Below are 21334 nucleotides of genomic sequence, written 5' to 3'. Positions count from 1 at the left end.
TCAACTTAAAGTCAAGTAGTCACACTTTAAAATTACAGGGGATCAGAATTGTTAATCTTCATCATTTTTTAAAATAGCCTCTGGATGCATAGAGTGCAGCTATGCTGATATTACTTAATCCTCGGTGTAATATGGTCAAGCTTCACTATATTGTGCAAACATGAACTGTACTATATATTATTAAAGTACTCAAACTTTTAAGTTACATTAAAGATTACTTCCATTTTTTAAAACTTTTAAAAAATATCTGGTTCTTTAGATTCCGGGATCTGAGGAGTTGTTCCACAGAGAAGATGAAATAATGATTCCAGTGTTGTCGTCAAAGAGGGCAAGTGAACTACCTGTGGATGAAGTTGCTAGTATTTTGCAGGTAAGGTGTGTTTGACCATGAAGTGGGGAAATAGAGTGGAAAGAATTCCGCTATATACTGGTCGCTATATAACATTCACAGATTCTTTCTATAATGCCATTACCTCTTTTGGGTACTTTCCCTGGATTTTACCGTTTTTTTAATATAACGAAGAATTTTGGAGTCTTCACCCAATATACCGTTCATGCAGTCCTTCTTTCTCTGACATTTTGACATTGGGTTGTAATTCTCATCTGCTTACAGAGATTCATTAGAATTTATTCAGTGGCTTATTTAAGATGGCTTTATGTTGCAGATCTGAGTTGACATCTTAGATTATTACGTGTGCAAGATCTTTCTCAGAACAGATCAGAGTGTTAAAGATATTATAATAGAGAGAATGGAAGAAGGATCGGAAGATAGGAATCAAGTGGATATTCTCCTGTGTTTTATTATCCAGAAAAATGCAAAATTGTTACAGAAAGATTTGAAAGAGTATGATTGTGGGACTGGGGTAATGGATTTTTGGAAGTGTCAGTGCACTAAAAGCTAGCCGTGGCTGTTTGAATGTTTCATTTGGCATTTATATAATCTCTGTCTTGTGGGGGGAGCAGTTAGCACAAGAACTCTGATAGCTCAAGGTTCTTCTAGCTAACAAGAGCTGAGACGAATAATTGAGAAAGGTGGATATCTCCAAAACTAGTGTTAAACATGGATGAAAGTGGACTCTTTTGGAAGAAGATGCCTTTGAGCATTTTCATCTTGAAGAATAAGAAAACCACTCTATGAACTTCCTGGCAATTAAGATCACCTTAATTTTCTTGGAGGTAATGAAGAGCTTGAAACTTAAGCCATTCTAAATCTGCTATTCTGAATGCCGTCATAGAGCCTTGGGTTTTCTAAGGCCAGTCTTCCCATGATATGATTGTTGAACAAAACTTCTGCACGATGCCATTTGTTCTTTAAGGATTGCTTCTCTCTTCATTGAAGCATATCGTGCAAGTCCTGATCATTGGCTGAGCATCCAGTTAATATCAAGGGCATATCAGACAACATCTAGGTAATATTTGTGACCTCTAAAACTGTTTCACTTCATTGTTACAGTAGATGTATGAGGGAACTATCACTGTGAGGGATTACAACCTGCAGCATGTAATTGTTGCCCAGCACATCACACAGACCAATCTTCCGTCCTTGGACTCACCTTACACCACACGCTGTTGGAGCAGTGCTGCCAGGAAAATCAAGGACACGACCCACCCAGCCAACACACTTTTCGTCCCTCTTCCCTCTGGGAGAAGGCTCAGGAGCTTGAAGACTCGTACGGCCAGATTTGTGTACAGCTTCTTTCCAACTGTGATAAGACTGCTGAACGGATCCTGACCCGGATTTGGGCCGTACCCTCTAAATATCTGGACCTGCCTCTCATTTTTTTTTTTTTTTTTGCACTACCTTACTTTCCCTATTCTATTTTCTATTTATGATTTATAATTCAAATTTTTAATATTTACTATCGATTTGTGCTCCAGGGAGCGCAAAGCGCAGAATCAAATATCGCTGTGATGATTGTACGTTCTAGTATCAATTGTTTGGCGACAATAAAGTATAAAAAAAGTATAATTGTGCACAAATTTAAAAAACAATCTATTAATCTATCAAGTAACATGGATCAATGGGTTGGTAGATTTTGAGATACAAGACCAAGTGAACGGTACAGTTGGTACAAGAGGATGAATGGCCTACTGCTGCAGTACTATAGTTAAATGGTTCATTTTCAGCCTTGAATATGGCACTTCATTGTGATTTACTCAAAGCTCTTTGGATGTGTGAATGTAACCTTCACACTGTAAGTGGCATAATTCAAAAGGGCTTGAAAGAGAAGATAAATTGTGGGAAATTTCAAAATTCACAGTGAAATCCACAGCTTTTTTATACAGAATGGCATTGTTTTCCATTCATTACAGTCAAGGTGGCAGCATTGCATTTTGCAACATGTGCCTCAGTGTGTATAACGCCATTATCAGTGATCTTGATGCATTTATTAAAACCCTGTTTATCTTAACACAGAGCGACCTTCATAATGGCCTAAAGAATAGTGAAATTTCTCGTCGTCGGGCATACCACGGATGGAATGAATTTGAAATCAATGAAGATGAGCCTCTGTGGAAAAAATATATTTCTCAGGTTAGAGAAATGTTTTTCTCAGTGTTAGTTGCATTATGACAATGGCCCAGTGGTGTTCAGATGGCAGAGATCCAGTTTGTTTAATACACACTTATTTTGGTACCTGAAAGGGGACAAGTGAGCTCTATAAGAGAAGTCTTACAATTTCAAGGTAGTTTTGAATGGGCATCAAAAATGATAGTGGCAAGTTGTTGATTTCTTAAGTTATACTGGAATTTCAAGAGACTAGTAATGCAATTCTTCTGAAAGGCTATAAAAGTGGTATTTGAGTTTGCTCCTGATTCCATGTTGTTCACAAGATGAGTTTCTGACTAGTTGAATGCAAGTGTTTCAACATCTTTCCATCAAGGGCAGCTCAGGTTCCATAATCAGCCAACAAATGTATGTCTTTTGCAGTGTGGAACACCTTTTCTGGCTTGAATAGACCAGATTATTCTTCAGTTGTTAAGATGAGATAGTAGTAACTGCATGAGCAATAAAAATAATTTCATTCGTTGCAGTCTTGAGTGAGAGCTCCAGTCAAAAGAGTTTCTGTTTTCTGATGAGAAAAATAAACCTATCCATCAGATTAGATAGATTATTTACATGGAAAAATAAATATGATTCTCCAGTGTCCTCGCTAGTGTGTATCCCTCAGTCAATATTCTAAAGCAAGTTAGTTCATCAAAATGTTGTTTGCAAGAGTTTGCTGTGCACAGACTGACTGCTGCTGATTAGATAGCAGAAGTATATTTTTGGCTGTGGAGCACTCTGTGACCTTCTGATAGATGCTGTAGAAATGTAGATCCCTTTTTATTAAGAGGAGTTATTCTTGATGAACACTACCTACCAAAGCATGCTATTTTATTTTGATATCACTATGCAAAGGCATGTTGTTTGTTTAAGGTAGATAAATCTGAACATCATTGTTGCTCTCTGTTTCCTTCCTAAGGAATCATGTACTATGGTTTGTCTCACCCAGTTAAATACTGCTTTTGGTGAAATTGAAATAATACCTCAGCAGAAGACATTGAGATCAGGATCAGTTTCAGTTTCAAAAATACATTGTGCATTTCAAGCTCATAACCTATAATGCAGACAACACAGAACAGTACAGCGCAGGGCAGGGCACGCCTTCTGGCCCATGACGTTTTGCCAAAACTTGAATTACGGTTCTTGCAACCATCTTGAAATAGTAGAGAATTGATGGATGTTAGTAAGATTCTCATTTTACATCTGTTGCTTTCTTGTAAAATTGTGAACTGGAGGTCCATCAGAAATATGTTGTTAAACTTTTCTTACAATTATTTTTCAGTTTAAAAATCCTCTTATTATGCTGCTTCTGGCTTCAGCTGTTATCAGTGTTCTAATGCACCAGCTGGATGATGCGGTCAGCATTACAGTGGTAAGATGTGAATGTACACTTAAATGTATAGATAGAGGTGCAAGTACACAAATCAGGAGTAAAAACATGCAATTTGAACTACTCCATATCTTGCTCCTTGCTCCTATTTTAATATGTTTAAACAACACAGAATGAGACTGATTAGTTTAAAATGTATTTGTTCAGGACTGGAGCATTTAGTTGACTTTGCTTGAATAGTAATTGAATTGACTTTATTTCTTATATCTTTCACATACATGAGGAGTAAAAATCTTTACGCTACATCTCCATCTAAATGTGCAATGTGCAATCATAGTAATTTATAACAAATAGAACAGTCAGTGTAATATAGAGTACACTCAAATCAACCTGAGTTAATCAGTCTGATGGCCTGGTGGAAGAAGCTGTCCTGGAGCCTGTTGGTCCTGGCTTTTATGCTGCAATACTGTTTCCCGGGTGGTAGCAGCTGGAATAAATTGTGGTTGGGGTGACTCGGGTCCCCAGTGATCCTATGGGCCCTTTTTACACACCTGTCTTTGTAAATGCCCTGAATCATGGGAAGTTCACAACTACAGATGCACTGGGCTGTCCGCACCACTCTTTGCAGAGTCCTGCGATTAAGGGAGGTGCAGTTCTTATATCAGGCAGTGATGCAGCCAGTCAGGCTGCTCTCAGTTGTGCCCCTTTAGAAAGCTCTTGGGATTTGGGGGCCCATACCAAACTTCCTCAGCCATCTGAGGTGAAATAGGCGCTGTTGTGCCTTTTTCACCATACAGCTGGTGTGTACAGACCACGTGAGGTCCTCGGTGATGTGGATGCTGAGAGGAACTGTTTACCCTCTCAACCCCAAATCCACTGAGGGAGAGTTTGTTTTCTTGACACCACTGTGTCAGAGAGATGACTTTTTCCCTGTAGGCCACCTCGTTATTGTTTGAGATTAGGTCAATCAATGTGGTTTCATCGGCAAATTTAATTAGCAGATTAGAGCTGTGGGTGGCGACACAGTCATGGGTATACAGGGAGCAAAGGAGGGTTCTTGGTACCCAGCCCTGAGGGGCTCCTGTATTGAGAGTCAGAAAGGTGGAGGTGAGCAAGCCCACTCTTCCCACCTGTTGGAGATATGACAGGATCCAGCTGCACAAGGCATGGTCAAGGCCGAGGTCTCTGTGCTTCTTGTTGAGCCTGGGTGGAACTATGGTGTTGAATGCTGAACTGTAGTCCCAAGAACAGCATTCTCACATAAGCATAACTACTTACATGTGTACGTAAAACCAACCTTGGTAATTGTGGGCCTTTACTATGTGGGGTCATTTAATGTGTAATTAATATGCCAATCTAGCAAACTCTTAAATTTACAGATAGGTTCAAGATTAAGTTGGCATCTGTAAGTGATGAATATTGAATTATGGCGATATGATCTGAGTATAATCTATGGAATGCTCTGCCACAGACTGCGGTGGAGGCCAAGTCCGTGGGTATATTTAAGGGGAAATTGATAATTTCCTGATCAGTCAGGGCATCAAAGGATATGGCGAGAAGGCAGGTGTATGGGGTTGAATGGGATCTGGGATCATCCATGATGGAATGGTGGAGCAGACTTGATGGGCTGAATGGCCTATTTCTGCTCCTGTGTCTTATGGTCTCATGATTATGGAGATTCTTAACTTCCATCTTGTCTTTTCCTGAACTTGCTGGCTCATATGTACAAAGTGTATTTCATGAGTCCAAGCTTCTGTATCAGTGTCTCTCCTGCGCCTGTATTTATCTGGAGGGCCAATCTTATTGACCTAATAAATATCAGAATCTGGCAATATAGAGCAGTGCAGGATTTTAGGAGACATTTAATATTTATCACAATTTTTAAATATTCATAGAAGGGATATGGGCATCATAAGCTGAGCCATCATTCACTTGCCTATCCCCGTTATCCTTGAGCAGGAGAATTGAAGCAAGTGATTTAAAATAAAGTTTTAAAATAAGTTAAACTATTAAAAACAATACAAAGAATTGGAAGCGTTGTATTAAAATAATTATTTGGAACAGGGGATACACTCTCTTTAACCTAGTCTTTAATCAAATGAATCTCTGGACCTACATTAGATCTAATATTACACAGTTCTAGATAGTTTAATTTGTGAATATAAGCAAGGTTGTCTTAGCTATTTCACTTCGTTTAATGCAGAAGCAGACTGAACTGGCAGATTCGGCGTTTTGGTCTGTTCTGCAGGTGAATCTAGGACTTCTGCATTTGATAGAACGTATGCACCAGACTTATTGTTCTTTTAACAGGATGGTAATTTTCTCCATAGTTAACATAGTAATTTTATCATTCTTTTAGCGGTCACAAAGCATTTCAATGTTAACTGTTGACGATATAAAGCCTAATTTTAGTCTTGCTGATGTGACATTGCCTTGTTCAGGACAATCTTAATCTTTTAATTTACTTTGATGACACTATGCAATTATTATATGTAAAATAAATTTTTTGATAGTTAAACAATCATGAAAGTATTTTACAATATTTTAATTTTGTGTTAAGTGATCAATATTCAATCTGTTTCCGAAAAAAATGATTATACTGTTGGATTAATAACATTTTTCTTTTTCTCTCTTTCTCTCTGTTAGGCTATTCTGATTGTGGTTACAGTGGCATTTGTGCAGGTTTGTATCTCTATTCTGATTTAAAATTCACTCAAACATGGAAATATAAATTTTAAGATTTTCTGGGTGTTTCTAAGCTATCACTGTTGTCAATAATCTTAAGCTTGCGTATTGTCAAATACTAATGTTTCTGTAATATTGCTTTTATCAGTAGTAGGAAGATAAATTGAATTTTCATTTTCTTAAGATGTAGGAGGAAGCATATATGTTCTCAAAAGTGTCTTCACAGGTTCTCCGAGCATTCATCAGTTCTATTCCCTCACTTTTTTTCCTTTAAACTATATTCTATGTAACTTGTACTCTATCACGTGCCTGTCAACTCCATCAAGCATGAGTATTATTGCAGTTCCTGTCTGTTCTGCTCAGGCCGCAATAATTTCTTCTCCCAGTGGAATCTGTGACATTAGCCATTCCAAGGAAAAGGTTCTGACAGATTTCCCCTAAGTGTTGTTATACCTGAAGAAAATTGTTTCTTCACCCTTTATGTTCATGTACTGGCACAGTTTTTGATATGTATAGTGGTATATGACTAACTGTGAACAGATGTGATTTTCAGGTGTGTATGAATTCATCTGAGAGAAGAAAATGCCTTTTAATTTATACACACCTAAAATCTAAGAAATTGATTTATGAATCCATGTTAATTTCAATCTGTCCAGCTCACCAATGTAAATGGAAATGTTACAGCATGCCTAGTGCTATGAGAGGGCATTTAATGGAGCAAAAAAAGTAGGAAGGTAGAGAATTGGGAAGCTTTAAAAAACCAACAGAAGACAACTAAAAAAGCTGTAAGGAGGGAAGAGATGAAATAGGAAAGTGAGCTATCCAATACTATAAAAGAGGTTACCAAAGGATTTTCTGGATAAATAAAATGTAAAAGAGAAGCAAGAGTGGATTGGACCATTGGAAAATGACAATGGAGCAGTAATAATGGGGAACAAAGAAATGGCGGATGAAATGAATATGGATTTTGCATCAGTCTTCACTGTAGAAGATACTAGCAACATGGCAGAAATTTGAACACCTGAACCTGTCAGCGGGCAGGAATGAATGTAGTTGTCATTATGAAGGAGAAGGTGCTTGGAAAGCTGAGAGATCTGAAGATAGGCAAGTCAAGGTAGATGGGTCACCTGGACCAATGGGCTCCATCCCATGGTTCTGAAAGAGGTAGCCAAAGAGATTGTGGAGGCATTTATAATCATGTTCCAAAAATTACTAGATTCTGGAATGGTTCTAGGGGACTGGAAAATCGCAAATGTCATTCCACTCTTCAAGAAGGGAGGAAGGCAGAAGGCAGGAACTTACAGGCCAGTTAGCCTGATTTCAATAGATAGCAAGATGTTAGAGTCCATTAGTAAGGATGAAGTTTTGGGTTACTTCGGGGCACGTGATAAAATAGCCAAAGTCAGCATGGTTTCCTTGAGGGAGAATCTTGCTTAACAAAGTTGTTGGAATTCTTTGAGGAAATAACAGGCAGGATAGACAAAGGAGTCAGTGGATATTGTTTACTTGCATTTTCAGAAGGGCTTTGACAAGGTGCTGCACATAAGGCTGCACCTATTACATGAAGGATGGACAGAAGTTGGCTGATTGGCAGGAGGCAAAGAGTGGGACTAAAGTAGGACTTTTCTGATTGCTTGAAAGTTCCACAAGGATTAGTGGTGGGACTGCTTCTTTTCCCGTTGTATGTTAATGATTGGGATGATGGAATTACTGGCTTTGTGGCCAAGTTTGTGAATGATACAAAGATAGATGGGGAGGGCAGGCAGTGTTGAGGAAGGAGGGAGACTGCAGATTAGGAGAATGGGCAAAGAAGTGGCAGGTGGAATACAGTGTCAGGAAGTGTATGGTACTGCACTTTTGTAGAAGGAATAAAGACATAGACTATTTTCTAACTGGAGAGCAAATTCAGAAATTGGAGTGCACAGGGATTTGGGAGTCCAAGTGCAGGGTTCTCTAAAGGTTAGTTTGCATGTTGAATCAGTAGTAAGGAAGGAAAATATAAAGTTAGCCTTCATTTTAAGAGGATTAGAATATAAAAGCAAAGATGCCATACTGAGGCTTTATGAGGCATTGGTCAGACTGCATTTGGAGTATTGCGAGCAGTTTTGGACCCCATATGTAGGAAAGGATTTGCTGGCGTTGGAAAGAGTCCAAAGGATATTGACAACAATGATCCTAGGGATGAAAGGGTTAACATACGAGGAGCGTTTAGTGGCTCAGTGCCTGTACCTACTGTAGTTCAGGAGAATGAGTGGGACGGGTTCCATTTAACCTTTGAAATATTGAAAGGCTGAGACAGAGTGGAGAGCATGACTTCAGTAGTGGGAGTGTCTAGGACCAGAGGGCCCAGCCAGAATAGAAGGATTTACCTTTAGAACAAATGAGGAGGGACTTCTTTAGCCATAGGATAGTGAATCATTGCCCCAGAATGCTGTGGAATCCAAGTTATTGGGTATATTTATATTTGATAGTTTCTTGATTACTAAGGGCATCAATGGTTGCAGGGGAATGGGATTGAGAAAGAATAAAGTTCAGCCGGTTTCAAATTGTAGAATAGCCTCAATGGGCCGAATGCCCTAATTCTGCTCCTATGTTTCAAATGGCCTTGTGCTTCCCTTGACCTCCACCATTGTGAAAACTTACTTGGATTGCTATTTTTTCCATTTCCAAAACAAGAGAAAATCTGCAGATGCTGGAAATCCAAGCAACACACACACAATGCTGGAGGAACTCTGCATGCCAGGCAGCATGTATGGAAAAGAGTGCAGTTGACGTTTCAGGCTGAGACCCTTCATCAGGACTTTTTTTCCCCATTTGCTTTCTTTTATTTAAAATCACAGTTATGCCAACTTAAAATCTTTCCAATGACGAAAATCTGGTCTAATCAAGATACCTATCTTTTCTTGAATCCATGCTGAGCAGTTTTCCTCCCAAATTCGCCTCATAAATTTCTCTGATAACAAGTTAAATTTGACTATGTACCTTTCAAGGATTTTAGTATGATCCATTTTAAAGCAATGAAGTTGCACTGGCAATATTTTTTCTTTATAGTATTTTAAGACATAGCATAGACCTAATGATATAGTTATCTGTCAGTCCTGAAAGCAATTTGTCATTAAGGGTGTGCATTCCAATCTTTTCCCTAGAAGGACTGATGATGAAAAATAGTAAGTAAATTTGATTAAAATTACTTTGCATTTTCAAGCTTAAAAATATTAGTATGTACGCCATTCACTTTATTTTTTACCTAACGGCACTTCAACACAAAACTAATTCAGTCTCCTGGGAGACTATCTTTCTGCCATTTTTATTTTAGTTTTAAAAATATGTGATTGCATTTTTTCTGCCTGTCAGTCATCAGGCTGCACCAACAGATCCTGTAAGGATATGGCTTTGTTTGGTTTATAATTTTTCAGTAATGCTTGTTTTCCTACATTTGTATTGCTGACAGTACAATAAAAAAAAACCCTTGGTGTGAATACTGTAATATTGCACTCTAAAATAAAAACAATGTGTTGAATCTTTCTTTAAGGTCAAAAGGTCTATGGAAAGAACATTAACGCTTCAGATCTATTCACTTCAGAACTGCTCCTTTTGCAAGCGATGTCTGGTCTATATTGTTTCAGTATTATATTTTATTTCAAATTTGCAAAATTTGCAGTTTTTATTTGGATTTTCAACAATGAGTGCTTTTCAAAGTACCTATGCTGATAGTTTCCTTCCTTATGAATATAAAAGAATAATAATGGGGATCTTACAGAATTAATGTACAGTGGTGCTTGAGAATTTGTGAACTCTGTAGAATCTTCTCGATTTCTGCATAAATATGACCATATTTATTTACGTGATCAGATCGTCACGTAAATCCTAAAACTAGATAAAGAAAACTCAATTAAATAAATATCACAAAAACATTATACTTGTTCATTTATTTATTAAGAAAAATGATCCTATATTACATCTATATTACATGTATTTGTTGGAAAAAGTATGTAAAGCATTCCTTTCAGTAACTTGTGTGACCCCCTTCTACAGCAATAACTTCAACCAAACATTTTCAGTAACTGTTGATCAATCCTGCACGTCGGCTTGGAGGAATTTTAGGCCATTCCTCCTTACAAAACTGCTTCAACTCTGGGATACTGGTGGGCTTCTTTGCATGAACTGCTTGCTTCAGGTCCTTCCACAAGATTTCTATAGGATCAAGGTCAGGACTTTGACTCGGCCATTCCAAAACACAAATTTTCTTCTTTTTGTACCAAATGTTGTTGATTTACTCTTGTCTTTTGGATCATTGTGTTGTTTCATTATCTAAATTCTATTAAGCTTCAGGTGACAGACTGCTACCTTGACATTCTCCTGTAAAATGTTGAATTCATTGTTCCCTCAATGATTGCAAACTGCCCAGGTCCTGAGGCAGCAAAGCAATCCCAAATCATCATGCTCCTTCCACCATGCTTCACAGTTGGGAAGAGGTTTTGGTGTTGGTGTGAAGTGGCCTTTTTTCCTCCAAACATAGCAATGTGCATTTCTGCCAAAAAATTCAACTTTTGTCTCACCTGTCCACAGGACATCATCTCAGATGCATTGTAGAACATCCAGGTGGTCTTTTGAAAACTTGAGATGTGCAGCAATGTTTTATGGAGAGCTTTGGTTTCCTTCATGGTGTACTTCCATGAGCAGCGTTCTTGTTCAGTGTTTTTCTTATAATGGACACATGAACAGAGACTTCAGCAAGTTCTAGAGATTTCTGCAGATCTTTTGCTGTTATCCTTGGGTTTTTTTCACCTTCCTCATCATTACACATTTATGCTCTTGGTGTGATCTTTGCAGGAAGCCCACTCCTAGGGAGAGTAGCAACAGTACTGAATTTCTTCCATTGTAGACATTTTCTCTTGCTGTGGACTGATGAACACTCAGATCTTTTGAAATGCTTTTGTAGCCTTTTCCAGCTTCATGCATCTCTACAATTCTTCTAAAGTCAAAAGTTGTTTTGATCAAGGCATGATGCACATAAACAGATCTTTCTTGAGAAGAACAGGCTCTGTCAGTAACCTGGCTTTGTGTGTCTTTTTTATAGGGCAGGGCACCTCTACAACCCACACCTCCAATCTCATCTCATTGATTGGAACACCTGATTCCAAATAGCTTTTGTAGAAGGCATTGCCTCGGAGGCTGACATACTTTTCCAACAAATGCATTTAATATTTAATCATTTTTCTCAAATGAAGAAGTATAATTTTTTTGTGTGTTATTTATTTAAGTGGGTTCTTTTTATCTAGTTTTAGCACTTGCATGGAGATCTGATCATGTTTTGTGTTATATTTATGCAGAAATATAGAAAATTCTACTGGGTTCCCAAACTTCCCAGCATCACCATATACACTTAAGGAATTATGTTGAAGCTTCAGATGGTGACTCAAAGCCTTTTCAACTTTGCTTGGGACCTGCCATGAATTCTCTCCTCTATTCCATTGCCAGGAGCCATAAAAAGCATTGCAATATAATTCAATTTGTGTAGTAATTTTGGTCTTTGTATTGTCAATACATTGGGTCTTAAATCTGTAACCTTCCGACTTGTAATCAAAAAGGACACTTCAGAATCCCTGCTTTAAAGAAGAATCTGCTCCTAAGTACTGTCAAAAGGTAGGCTATGTAATAGGAAGTTGATTGGCAGAAGAGAGATCTTTTACAAAGCGTAACATACAAATAATTCAGGTGCTAGGTGAAACTTCAGAAATGGACTACAGTGTGAGGTAGTTCAAGATCCATTAAGGTGAAACTGGAACTGATCTAGATTATAATGCTATTATTAATTACCATGTACATCTATATGAGAAATTTTAAATGTTGCAGATGCTTCATGTGCAAAGATATTACTAATTTTGCTGATACCCCACAGGAATATCGGTCAGAAAAATCCCTTGAAGAGCTAAGCAAACTGGTTCCCCCAGAATGCCACTGGTATGATCTCTATTATCCTGAGTTTTTCTGGTGTATGCTTTCATGGTTAATAAGTATGAAAGTACCAAAAGTAAGCTGTTCATTATTATTATCACAGAGCAGATGAGGTTGTTTAAAAACTATTAAATCCAGCTTTTTTATGCATCATTTATGCTTTAAGAATGTATCTATTGTTTCATGTGCTCAACAAAAAGAGTAATTTCTTCTGTTATACATTTATTCTATCACGTCTTCCCTTTCAGCTTGTCTTTGTCTTTCAGTCTATTTCTGTCCTCTTCACTGGTAACCACATGAACAAGTTTTGTTGCACAGCAGATTTGGAAATTATATTCTACAGATTCATGTTCTGTGGATATCAAAAGTATTGATGCCATATTGATTCCTGGGGATGAGTACTGTTAATCATTCTCAATTATGGAAAAATATTCACTTGTCTATTACCACTGCTCTTTTTGTCTTCTGGCTTTATGCAAATATGTTATTGATTCTACCAGAGACTCTTGATTCCATGAGTTTCTTGTAGGATTTTATCAGATGTTTGGGATCTGTCTTGGTATTTCTGCATTCTTTTTTAAAACTTCCTTTGTTTTAAAAAAAAATATTTAGTTAAAAAGTGATTTGGAAGTTTGGCATACCCCTTTTTCCCTTTCATCTTTCATTTATCATACATGGAGCTTTGACTTCCTTACCCTTTTCTCCCTTTTACAACAAAAGCCATCATCCTCATAATTGGGGATGTTCTGAGCAGTGGTAGAGGCTTCATGTGTAAATGAGATAAAGTGTACGCTAGCTTCCTTTGATTTAGCTATTGTTTCTCTCAATACATTTCCTCAAAGGCATTTCCATAGTTTGGGAAATCAGATTCCTATAGGTACAGCAGGAAGTGCTCTCGAGATTTAGCTGGGGTGCAGTTCAGGAGTCAGGTGTCACTCTAAAACTTAATCTTGGTACACATAAAGCTGGACTAACAAGAAGATAATGCTCCCTTCCTCTGCTTAATAAGGATAAGATTTCCGTATAAACAGTAGTAATGTATTGTACTGATTTGGGCTTCTTTTTTGTTCACTGTTTTGGCTTGAGTTTTTCTTTATTTACCCTAGTATAAGGGAAGGGAAGGTGGAACACTTGCTTGCCCGAGAGCTGGTTCCAGGCGACACTGTGTGCTTGACTGTTGGTGATAAAGTCCCTGCTGACCTGCGTTTGTTTGAGGTAATGAATAGGCCTACCAAAGTCATGTTTTTGTTTTAATGTTCAATTTCCACTGTATACATTAATTTCTTTGAAGCTATGAGAAAGTTGACATGCAAACTGTTTGAACTTGTCTTTAAAAATACCACATTGTATCAGAACATTGATCTATCAATTTTGTAACCATAGCTCTTGCGGTTAGGAATCTCAAGTGTTAACCATGCTAGTCTATTTCTTTCTTGTCTGCGAAGGAAGCTGTGGACTTGTGTTGTTATGTTCTAACTTTATCAAGCAGGGGTAGGTTGATTTTTTTTTTATAAAAAGGAAAGATTATGTTTGATTTGAAGGATGGATGCTTTTGAGGTTAATATTTGAATAAATAAATTTAGAGACTTTTGGATTCTTGGAGTTGGTATTTGTGGTGCTGATAGTGAGAAATGCAGAAGGGTGCTAATTGGAAATGAGATGCCTATAACACAGGATTATAAACCTGCAAAAGAGAATTCAATAGGGAGCTAAACTACCTTGCTAGGAAGGCTCCACAGTTCTGCGACATCTAGAATGGTGGTTGATAATTGAACAGTTAACTGGAGAAAGAGGCTCCAAGAATAGTCTTCACCATAACAATATGACAATCCTCTGAGAAGACTTCAAGAATATCCCTGATTGTAACAGTGGTGAGGTCCAGCATATGAATTTGCAATCATCATGCCAGAAGTATTGAATGAATGACTAATCATCACTTGTTCCTGAGACTCTTACCATCACAGTAGCCATAAATAGAAACAGAATTGCTTTAACCATTCATCAGGTCAGGCTGCCTCTGTGGGAAAAGGGTAAACATTTAGGTTGAGGATCCTTTGCCAAAATAGGGAAAAGAAAGTAATCTAGTTTAAGTTACAAAGAGGGAAGGAGAGAGGACTGGACAAAGGGATTCTCTCTGATACAATGAGTGGCACATTTGGCTTGGAAATGCACTGTCGATGAGGTTATTCAGTTGATAGGTTAATGAAGTAAGTTAGTGAACACAAAGGAATGTAGTAGCTATGCAATGCAAAGCCGTGGATAAACTGAGTTGATATTCCAGGCGAATGATCTGCCTGTTTTTGAGACAAAAAATGAGGTGCTGTTTCTCAGGTTTTACACTGGTCTTTGTTATTAACAGTGCATGGGAACCACAGATGGAGAGGTCAAAGTGCAATTTAAAATGGTAGGCAACATGAGCCTTGGGCTTTCCCTTAAACAATCATTGCTGTCGAGCTTGGATTTCTCAGTTCAGGTGAACACTGTCTCAGAAATTATTTCAAGAATTTTCCTATTACTGAAGTTAAACTAGCTTGCCTGCAATTACTTTTGTTATCCACTCCTCCCTTGATAAATTATAGTACAATGTCAGCTGTCCTCTAATGTCACTCTTCTTTCAATCTCCCTGATAGATTATTTCCTCCCATTTTTCCTTTAAAAGTCTTGGGAAAAATTCATACCAAATGGAGTTATCAGTATCTTGAAGGAGCAAGCAGTGGTCAGTTATTAAGGCTTTGCAGTGTGACACAAATGCTTTTAAGGCAGCTGATTAAACACTGTTTTGATAGTAGCCAAGTAAATCAAATCATTTTGCTTTATTGACTGCAGGAAGGATACAAGCCGGAGGTCTTGTTGCATATGATATTACTGCTGAAGTTCTGAAGTTTGGGGAGTTACTTTCAAATCAGTTGCAAATTCACAGCCACATCTTCCACATTTGGCAATAATAAGATTTACCAGGGATCTCCAGATACTATAATTGCAACTATTTGAAAAGTAGATGGATCTGGTTGTGTTAACTGCAGAGATGATATCACCACAAGTAGACACAGAGAAAATGACAGGTCTGTCATAGCGAGCATTATTGCTGGGTCTTCCTGGTCCACTGCCTCTTCTGTTGCTGAAGAGTTATTTCTCAGGCTTCAGTGTAGACAGACGTGAAGGAGAAATCGGCCCTCACCTTTGCAGCACCGATACAACCTTTTGACATCTGAGAAATGGTATTTGAAGATCAAGGTTATTTTTATTATAACACAGAAAGAGGCCTTTCATAATTGCATCCTCTCAATTTCTGTGCAACCCTCCAGTTTATTCCCTCACATGATCGTCAACTTCCCTTTGATTCTTTGGCCACTTAGCAATTCCAAGAAGTAACTCTACAGTGGGCAGTTAACCTACTGTCACACTTCGGTGGTAAGAGGAAACTGGATCACCCTGCAGAAACCTACTCAGTCTCGGGGAGAATGTGCAAAAACAGTTTCTGTGATCAGCATCAAATCTGGGTTGTTGGAGCTATGAGGCACTACAATTTTGCATCACCCTCACAATTAGCTGTGTTGATCAGGCCATGTTGCTCACATGTCTGACACTAGACATCAAGCTCTGTCATGGCAAGTTATTACCAGAAGGGCAGAAGAAATTGTGCAAAATGTTCTGAAAGTCTCCTTAGACAAATTGTAGTATCCCTAGTAACTTTGAATCCTCAACCTAAAATGGAGGAACACTGAGAATAATACAAACCCCATTTCCAGAAAAGTTGGGATATTTTCCAAAATGCAATTAAAACAAAAATCTGTGATACGTTAATTCACGTGAACCTTTATTTAACTGACAAAAGTACAAAGAAAAGATTTTCAATAGTTTTACTGACCAACTTAATTGTATTTTGTAAACATACACAAATTTAGAATTTGATGGCTGCAACACACTCAACCAAAGTTGGGACAGAGTTAAAATAAGATTGAAAAGTGCACAGAATATTCAAGTAACACCGGTTTGGAAGACTCCACATTAAGCAGGCTAATTGGTAGCAGGTGAGGTATCATGACTGGGTATAAAAGTAGCGTCCATCAAAGGCTCAGTCTTTGCAAGCAAGGATGGGTCGTGGCTCACACCTTTGTGCCAAAATTTGTGAGAAAATTGTTAGTCAGTTCAAAAGGAACATTTCTCAACTCAAGATTGCAGAGAATTTAGATCTTTCAACATCTACAGTACATAATATGGTGAAAAGATTCAGAGAATTCAGAGACATTTCAGTGCGTAAAGGGCAAGGTCGGAAACCACTGTTGAATGCGCGTGATTTTCGAGCCCTCAGGCTGCACTGCCTAAGAAACCGTCATGCTACTGTGACAATTATAGCCACCTGGGCTCGGGGGTACTTCGGAAAACCATTGTCACTCAACACAGTCCGTCACTGCATCCAAAAATGTAACTTGAAACTGTATTACGCAAGGAGGAAGCAATATATCAACTCTATGCAGAAACGCCGGTGAGTTCTCTGGACCCGAGCTCATCTCAGATGGACCGAAAGACTGTGGAACCATGTGCTGTGGTCAGATGAGTCCACATTTCAGCTAGTTTTCGGAAAAAAATGGGCGTCGAGTTCTCCGTGCCAAAGATGAAAACGACCATCCAGATTGTTATCAGCGAAAGGTGCAAAAGCCAGCATCTGTGATGGTATGGGGGTGCATCAGTGCCCACGGCATGGGTGAGTTGCATGTATGTGAAGGTACCATTGACTCTGAGGCGTATATTAGGGTTTTAGAGAGACATATGTTGGCATCAATGGGACGTCTCTTCCCAGGACGTCCATGCTTATTTCAGCAGGACAATGCCAGACCACATTCTGCATGGGCTACAATAGCATGGCTTTGTAGACACAGAGTGCGTGTGCTTGACTGGCCTGCTGCCAGTCCAGATCTATCTCCTATTGAAAATGTATGGCGCATCATGAAGAGGAGAATCAGACAACGGAGACCACGGACTGTTGAGCAGCTGAAGTCTTGTATCAAGCAAGAATGGACAAAATTTCCAATTGCAAATCTACTACAATTAGTATCCTCAGTTCCAAAACGATTAAAAAGTGTTATTAAAAGGAAAGGTGATGTAACACAATGGTAAATATGCCTCTGTCCCAACTTTTGTTGAGTGTGTTGCAGCCATCAAATTCTAAATTTGTGTATGTTTACAAAATACAATTAAATTGGTCAGTAAAACTATTGAAAATCTTTTCTTTGTACTTTTGTTAGTTAAATAAAGGTTCACGTGAATTAACATATCACAGATTTTTGTTTTTATTGCATTTTGAAAAATATCCCAACTTTTCTGGAAATGGAGTTTGTAGATATCAAGGGGAAAACATTCTAGGGTTGTGGTTGAAAATAGGTCACCCCAAGCTCAAGACATCATTGAAGGAGTTCCTTAGCTTGTGCCTTAGTTTCAACCATCTTCATCAATGGCCTTTCTTCTAGCACTAGATCAAAAATGGAAATATTCATTAATTGCTAATGTTCAATTTCACTTGCAAATCATAAGCAAATGAAGCAGCCTATGAAACCTGCAAGCAATGAAACCTAGAATTTGGAGAAACCAATTGTATTTCTTATAACTGCGTTGTGGATAAGGTGATGGTACCTTTTGCTGTCTTTGGTGTGCAAGTATGGCCTTGAGTCTGCTATTTCAACTCTTCATCTATCATTAATGTATAAGATCCTAAAGGGATTGGACAGGCTAGATGCAGGAAGATTGTTCCCGATGTTGGGGAAGTCCAGAACGAGGGGTCACAGTTTGAGGATAGAGGGGAAGCCTTTTAGGACTGAGATTAGGAAAAACTTCTTCACACAGAGAGTGGTGAATCTGTGGAATTCTCTGCCACAGGAAACTGTTGAGGCCAGTTCATTGGCTATGTTTAAGAGGGAGTTAGATATGGCCCTTGTGGCTATGGGGGTCAGGGGGTATGGAGGGAAGGCTGGGGCGGGGTTCTGAGTTGGATGATCAGCCATGATCATAATAAATGGCGGTGCAGGCTCGAAGGGCCGAATGGCCTACTCCTGCACCTATTTTCTATGTTTCTATTCCTTGCCCTACCCTGACCTATCGTGTCTGTGCACAAGGAGGTCCAATTCATGCTTGAGGAATGGCATCTTGTCTTCCCTCAGGGCATGTGGAATCTTGCAAACTCCATATGGAATTCCGTAACTTCAGATATCTTACTTTCTGCTTGTGTCAGAATTCCTCAGTGTTGACAAAGAGATGAATGTAGGCTACGTTTGGGGATATCTCTGTTCTACCATTCCCCAGCTGGAAGAGTAGGCTCAATGGAAACTTCCAAAATTCTTACCTAGTTTGATTGACTAGATGCAGGGCAGTGATATTTCTGTTGGTTTAGGAATCTGGAACCAGGAATTCCAGTTTCAGAATAAGATGATGACTTTTTGAGACTGAAGTGAGGAAATATTTCATCATGTGGAGGGTGGTAAGCATTTGGCATTCTCTAAACTGGAGGGCTCTAGAGAGTCAGTTATAGAGTTTTCTCGAACAGAATTTGCTCAATTTTTGTCTCATAAGGGAATCTAGGAAAATAGGGTTGTTGCAGGAGCCATGATGAAGCAAGCATAAGAGGTTAATTAGCCTTTTCCTACTCTTACTTGTGTTTGTATTTAATTTCCAGCATTGATCTCTTTGCAATCACATCTTGGCAGTGGCCATTAGATTGTATCCTTTATTTCTATTTCCATCATTACCTTATTACATACGGCATTCACAGCAAGGTAGATGAATTCAGAAGCCTTTAATTTTGTCCATTTACCATTTTTTTTCCTGCTCTGAATCAACCTGGGTGTATACATTTTGTTTGTATTGTCTTATTGACATGATTGTACTTATCAATTTGTTATTCTGTGCCAACATCTTGTCTTTATTTCTTTTGTTCTTTATCCCCCTTACCAGCACCTGCTTCCATAAGTATTTACATAAAAACTTTATCAGCAGCCCTTGTTATTTGCTTCATAGGAACACTAGATCCAGCCTGATTCAAGTGAAGCCAGTATGTATGAGATTGCCCAATGATTCAAACCCACTTCGCTCCCATGCTTCCGAGGAAAGAGCGTGCAGGAGATTGGATATATGTAGAGAGGAAACAATAAGCAGGAGGACTCTCCCAAGTTCTCTTGTTATTGAATCTCTTGAGCCTCTTTCTTTTATCCAGTTGTACTTGTTCCATATCTAATGGTCCTTTTGAAAAAAGATTGGTTCATCGCTTAAACTGCTGGTTTCTCTGTTTCTCTCCTTTTTGTTCAGAGTTAAAATACTGAATTTAAATCAATGTGTGAAATGACAGCTAACCCATCATATATCCCTGCGCACACTTATAACACTTACAAGCGTGAGGAATCTCCCAAGTTATTGAATCTCTTTTGAGCCTCTTTCTTTTATCCAGTTCTACTTGAATTTACCAGGACCACATTACGCCACTTGTTACTGAACTTCATATGTCAGATAAAGAGACTGCCATTTTACATTAGGGCTCATTAAGCAGTGTTCAAGAAGCTCTAATGTAAATTGTTGGATTCCTATCTTGCACAAAGGAAAATGATTATGGTTGTTCAAGCTTCATCAGCCCACTCTCCAGGAAATTTCTGCAGAAAATCCCAATCCAGACTCAACTGTCTGTTATACAAGGGCAAAATCCACCATATTTTGAGCACTTACTACCATCATCAGTCACAGTGGTTCCAGTTTTTACCATCATTGAAATGCGTTGTAAATGTGTTGACTAGGCTACTCAGACAGCCTCCAAGTTTGGTGATCTCTCACATCAAGGATAAGGAAAGAAGGGACATAGGAGTATCATGGCCTGAACGTATCCCTCCATGCCACACAGCATTCCTGACTTCGAAATGCATTTGCTACTGGGTTTAAATCCTGAAACTAGAGCACTACAAAATCTTTGGAGTACTATCACCTTTTGGACTGCAAAGATGCAAGAAGGCAACTCGTTGTTTACCTCCTGATGAACAATAAATACTGCCTTGTCAGTGCTGCCCAACTCCAGTACATGATCAAAAACTTGCCATGTCGGTGAAGGAGGTGTTAAATGGTTGTGAATTTCCTGATTAACAATTCTTATTTATCAACTACTTGGAAAGAAAGTGGATGCCATTTGAGGGATTTGCATAATCCAGTTAATGTTTCTAGTATCTGACCCCTTTAATGTAGAAACATAGAAAGCCTACAGCACAATACAGGCCCTTTGGCCCACAAAACTGTGCCAAACATGTCCTTACCTTAGAAATTACCTAGGGTTACCCATAGCCCTTTATTTTTCTAAGCTCCGTGTACCTGTCCGGGAGTTGCTTAAAAGACCCTATCGTATCTGCCTCCACCACCATCGCCGGCAGCCAATTCCATGCACTCACCACTCTCTGCATTTAAAAAAAAACACATATCCTAGACATCTCCTCTGTACCTACCTCCATGCACCTTAAAATTGTACCCTCTTGTGCTAGCCGTTTCAACCCTGGGGAAAAAACCTCTGTCTATCCACATGATCAATGCCTCTCATCATCTCATACATCTCCATCAGGTCACCTCTCATCTTCCGTCGCTGCAAGGATAAAAGGTCGAGTTCACTTAACCTATTCTCATAAGGCATATCCCAATCCAGGCAACATTCTTGTAAATCTCCTCTGCACCCTTTCTATGGTTTCTACATCCTTCCTGTAGTGAGGCGACCAGAACTGAGCACAGTACTCCAAGTGGGGTCTGACCAGGGTCCTATATAGCTGCAACATTACCTCTCGGCTTCCAAACTCAATCCC

General features: G+C 38.8%; 1 protein-coding gene across 3 annotated transcripts in view; it reads left to right on the top strand.

The window, feature by feature from the left end:
* atp2c1 (ATPase secretory pathway Ca2+ transporting 1) overlaps positions 1-21334 on the top strand; it is a 101663-nt gene that overhangs the window by 32557 nt on the left and 47772 nt on the right. For all 3 annotated transcript variants that reach the window (XM_063069630.1, XM_063069628.1, XM_063069629.1), the window contains exons 2-7: positions 260-370; positions 2417-2533; positions 3828-3917; positions 6522-6557; positions 12463-12524; positions 13625-13733. In XM_063069630.1, the coding sequence (XP_062925700.1) occupies positions 260-370; positions 2417-2533; positions 3828-3917; positions 6522-6557; positions 12463-12524; positions 13625-13733 (525 nt within the window). The remainder of the gene's footprint in view (positions 1-259; positions 371-2416; positions 2534-3827; positions 3918-6521; positions 6558-12462; positions 12525-13624; positions 13734-21334) is intronic.

Source organism: Mobula hypostoma, chromosome 17, assembly GCF_963921235.1.
Source record: "Mobula hypostoma chromosome 17, sMobHyp1.1, whole genome shotgun sequence".
NCBI lineage: Eukaryota > Metazoa > Chordata > Chondrichthyes > Myliobatiformes > Myliobatidae > Mobula > Mobula hypostoma.
Note: the sequence above shows the minus strand (reverse complement) of the source record. Positions and strands in the feature narration are given on the sequence as shown.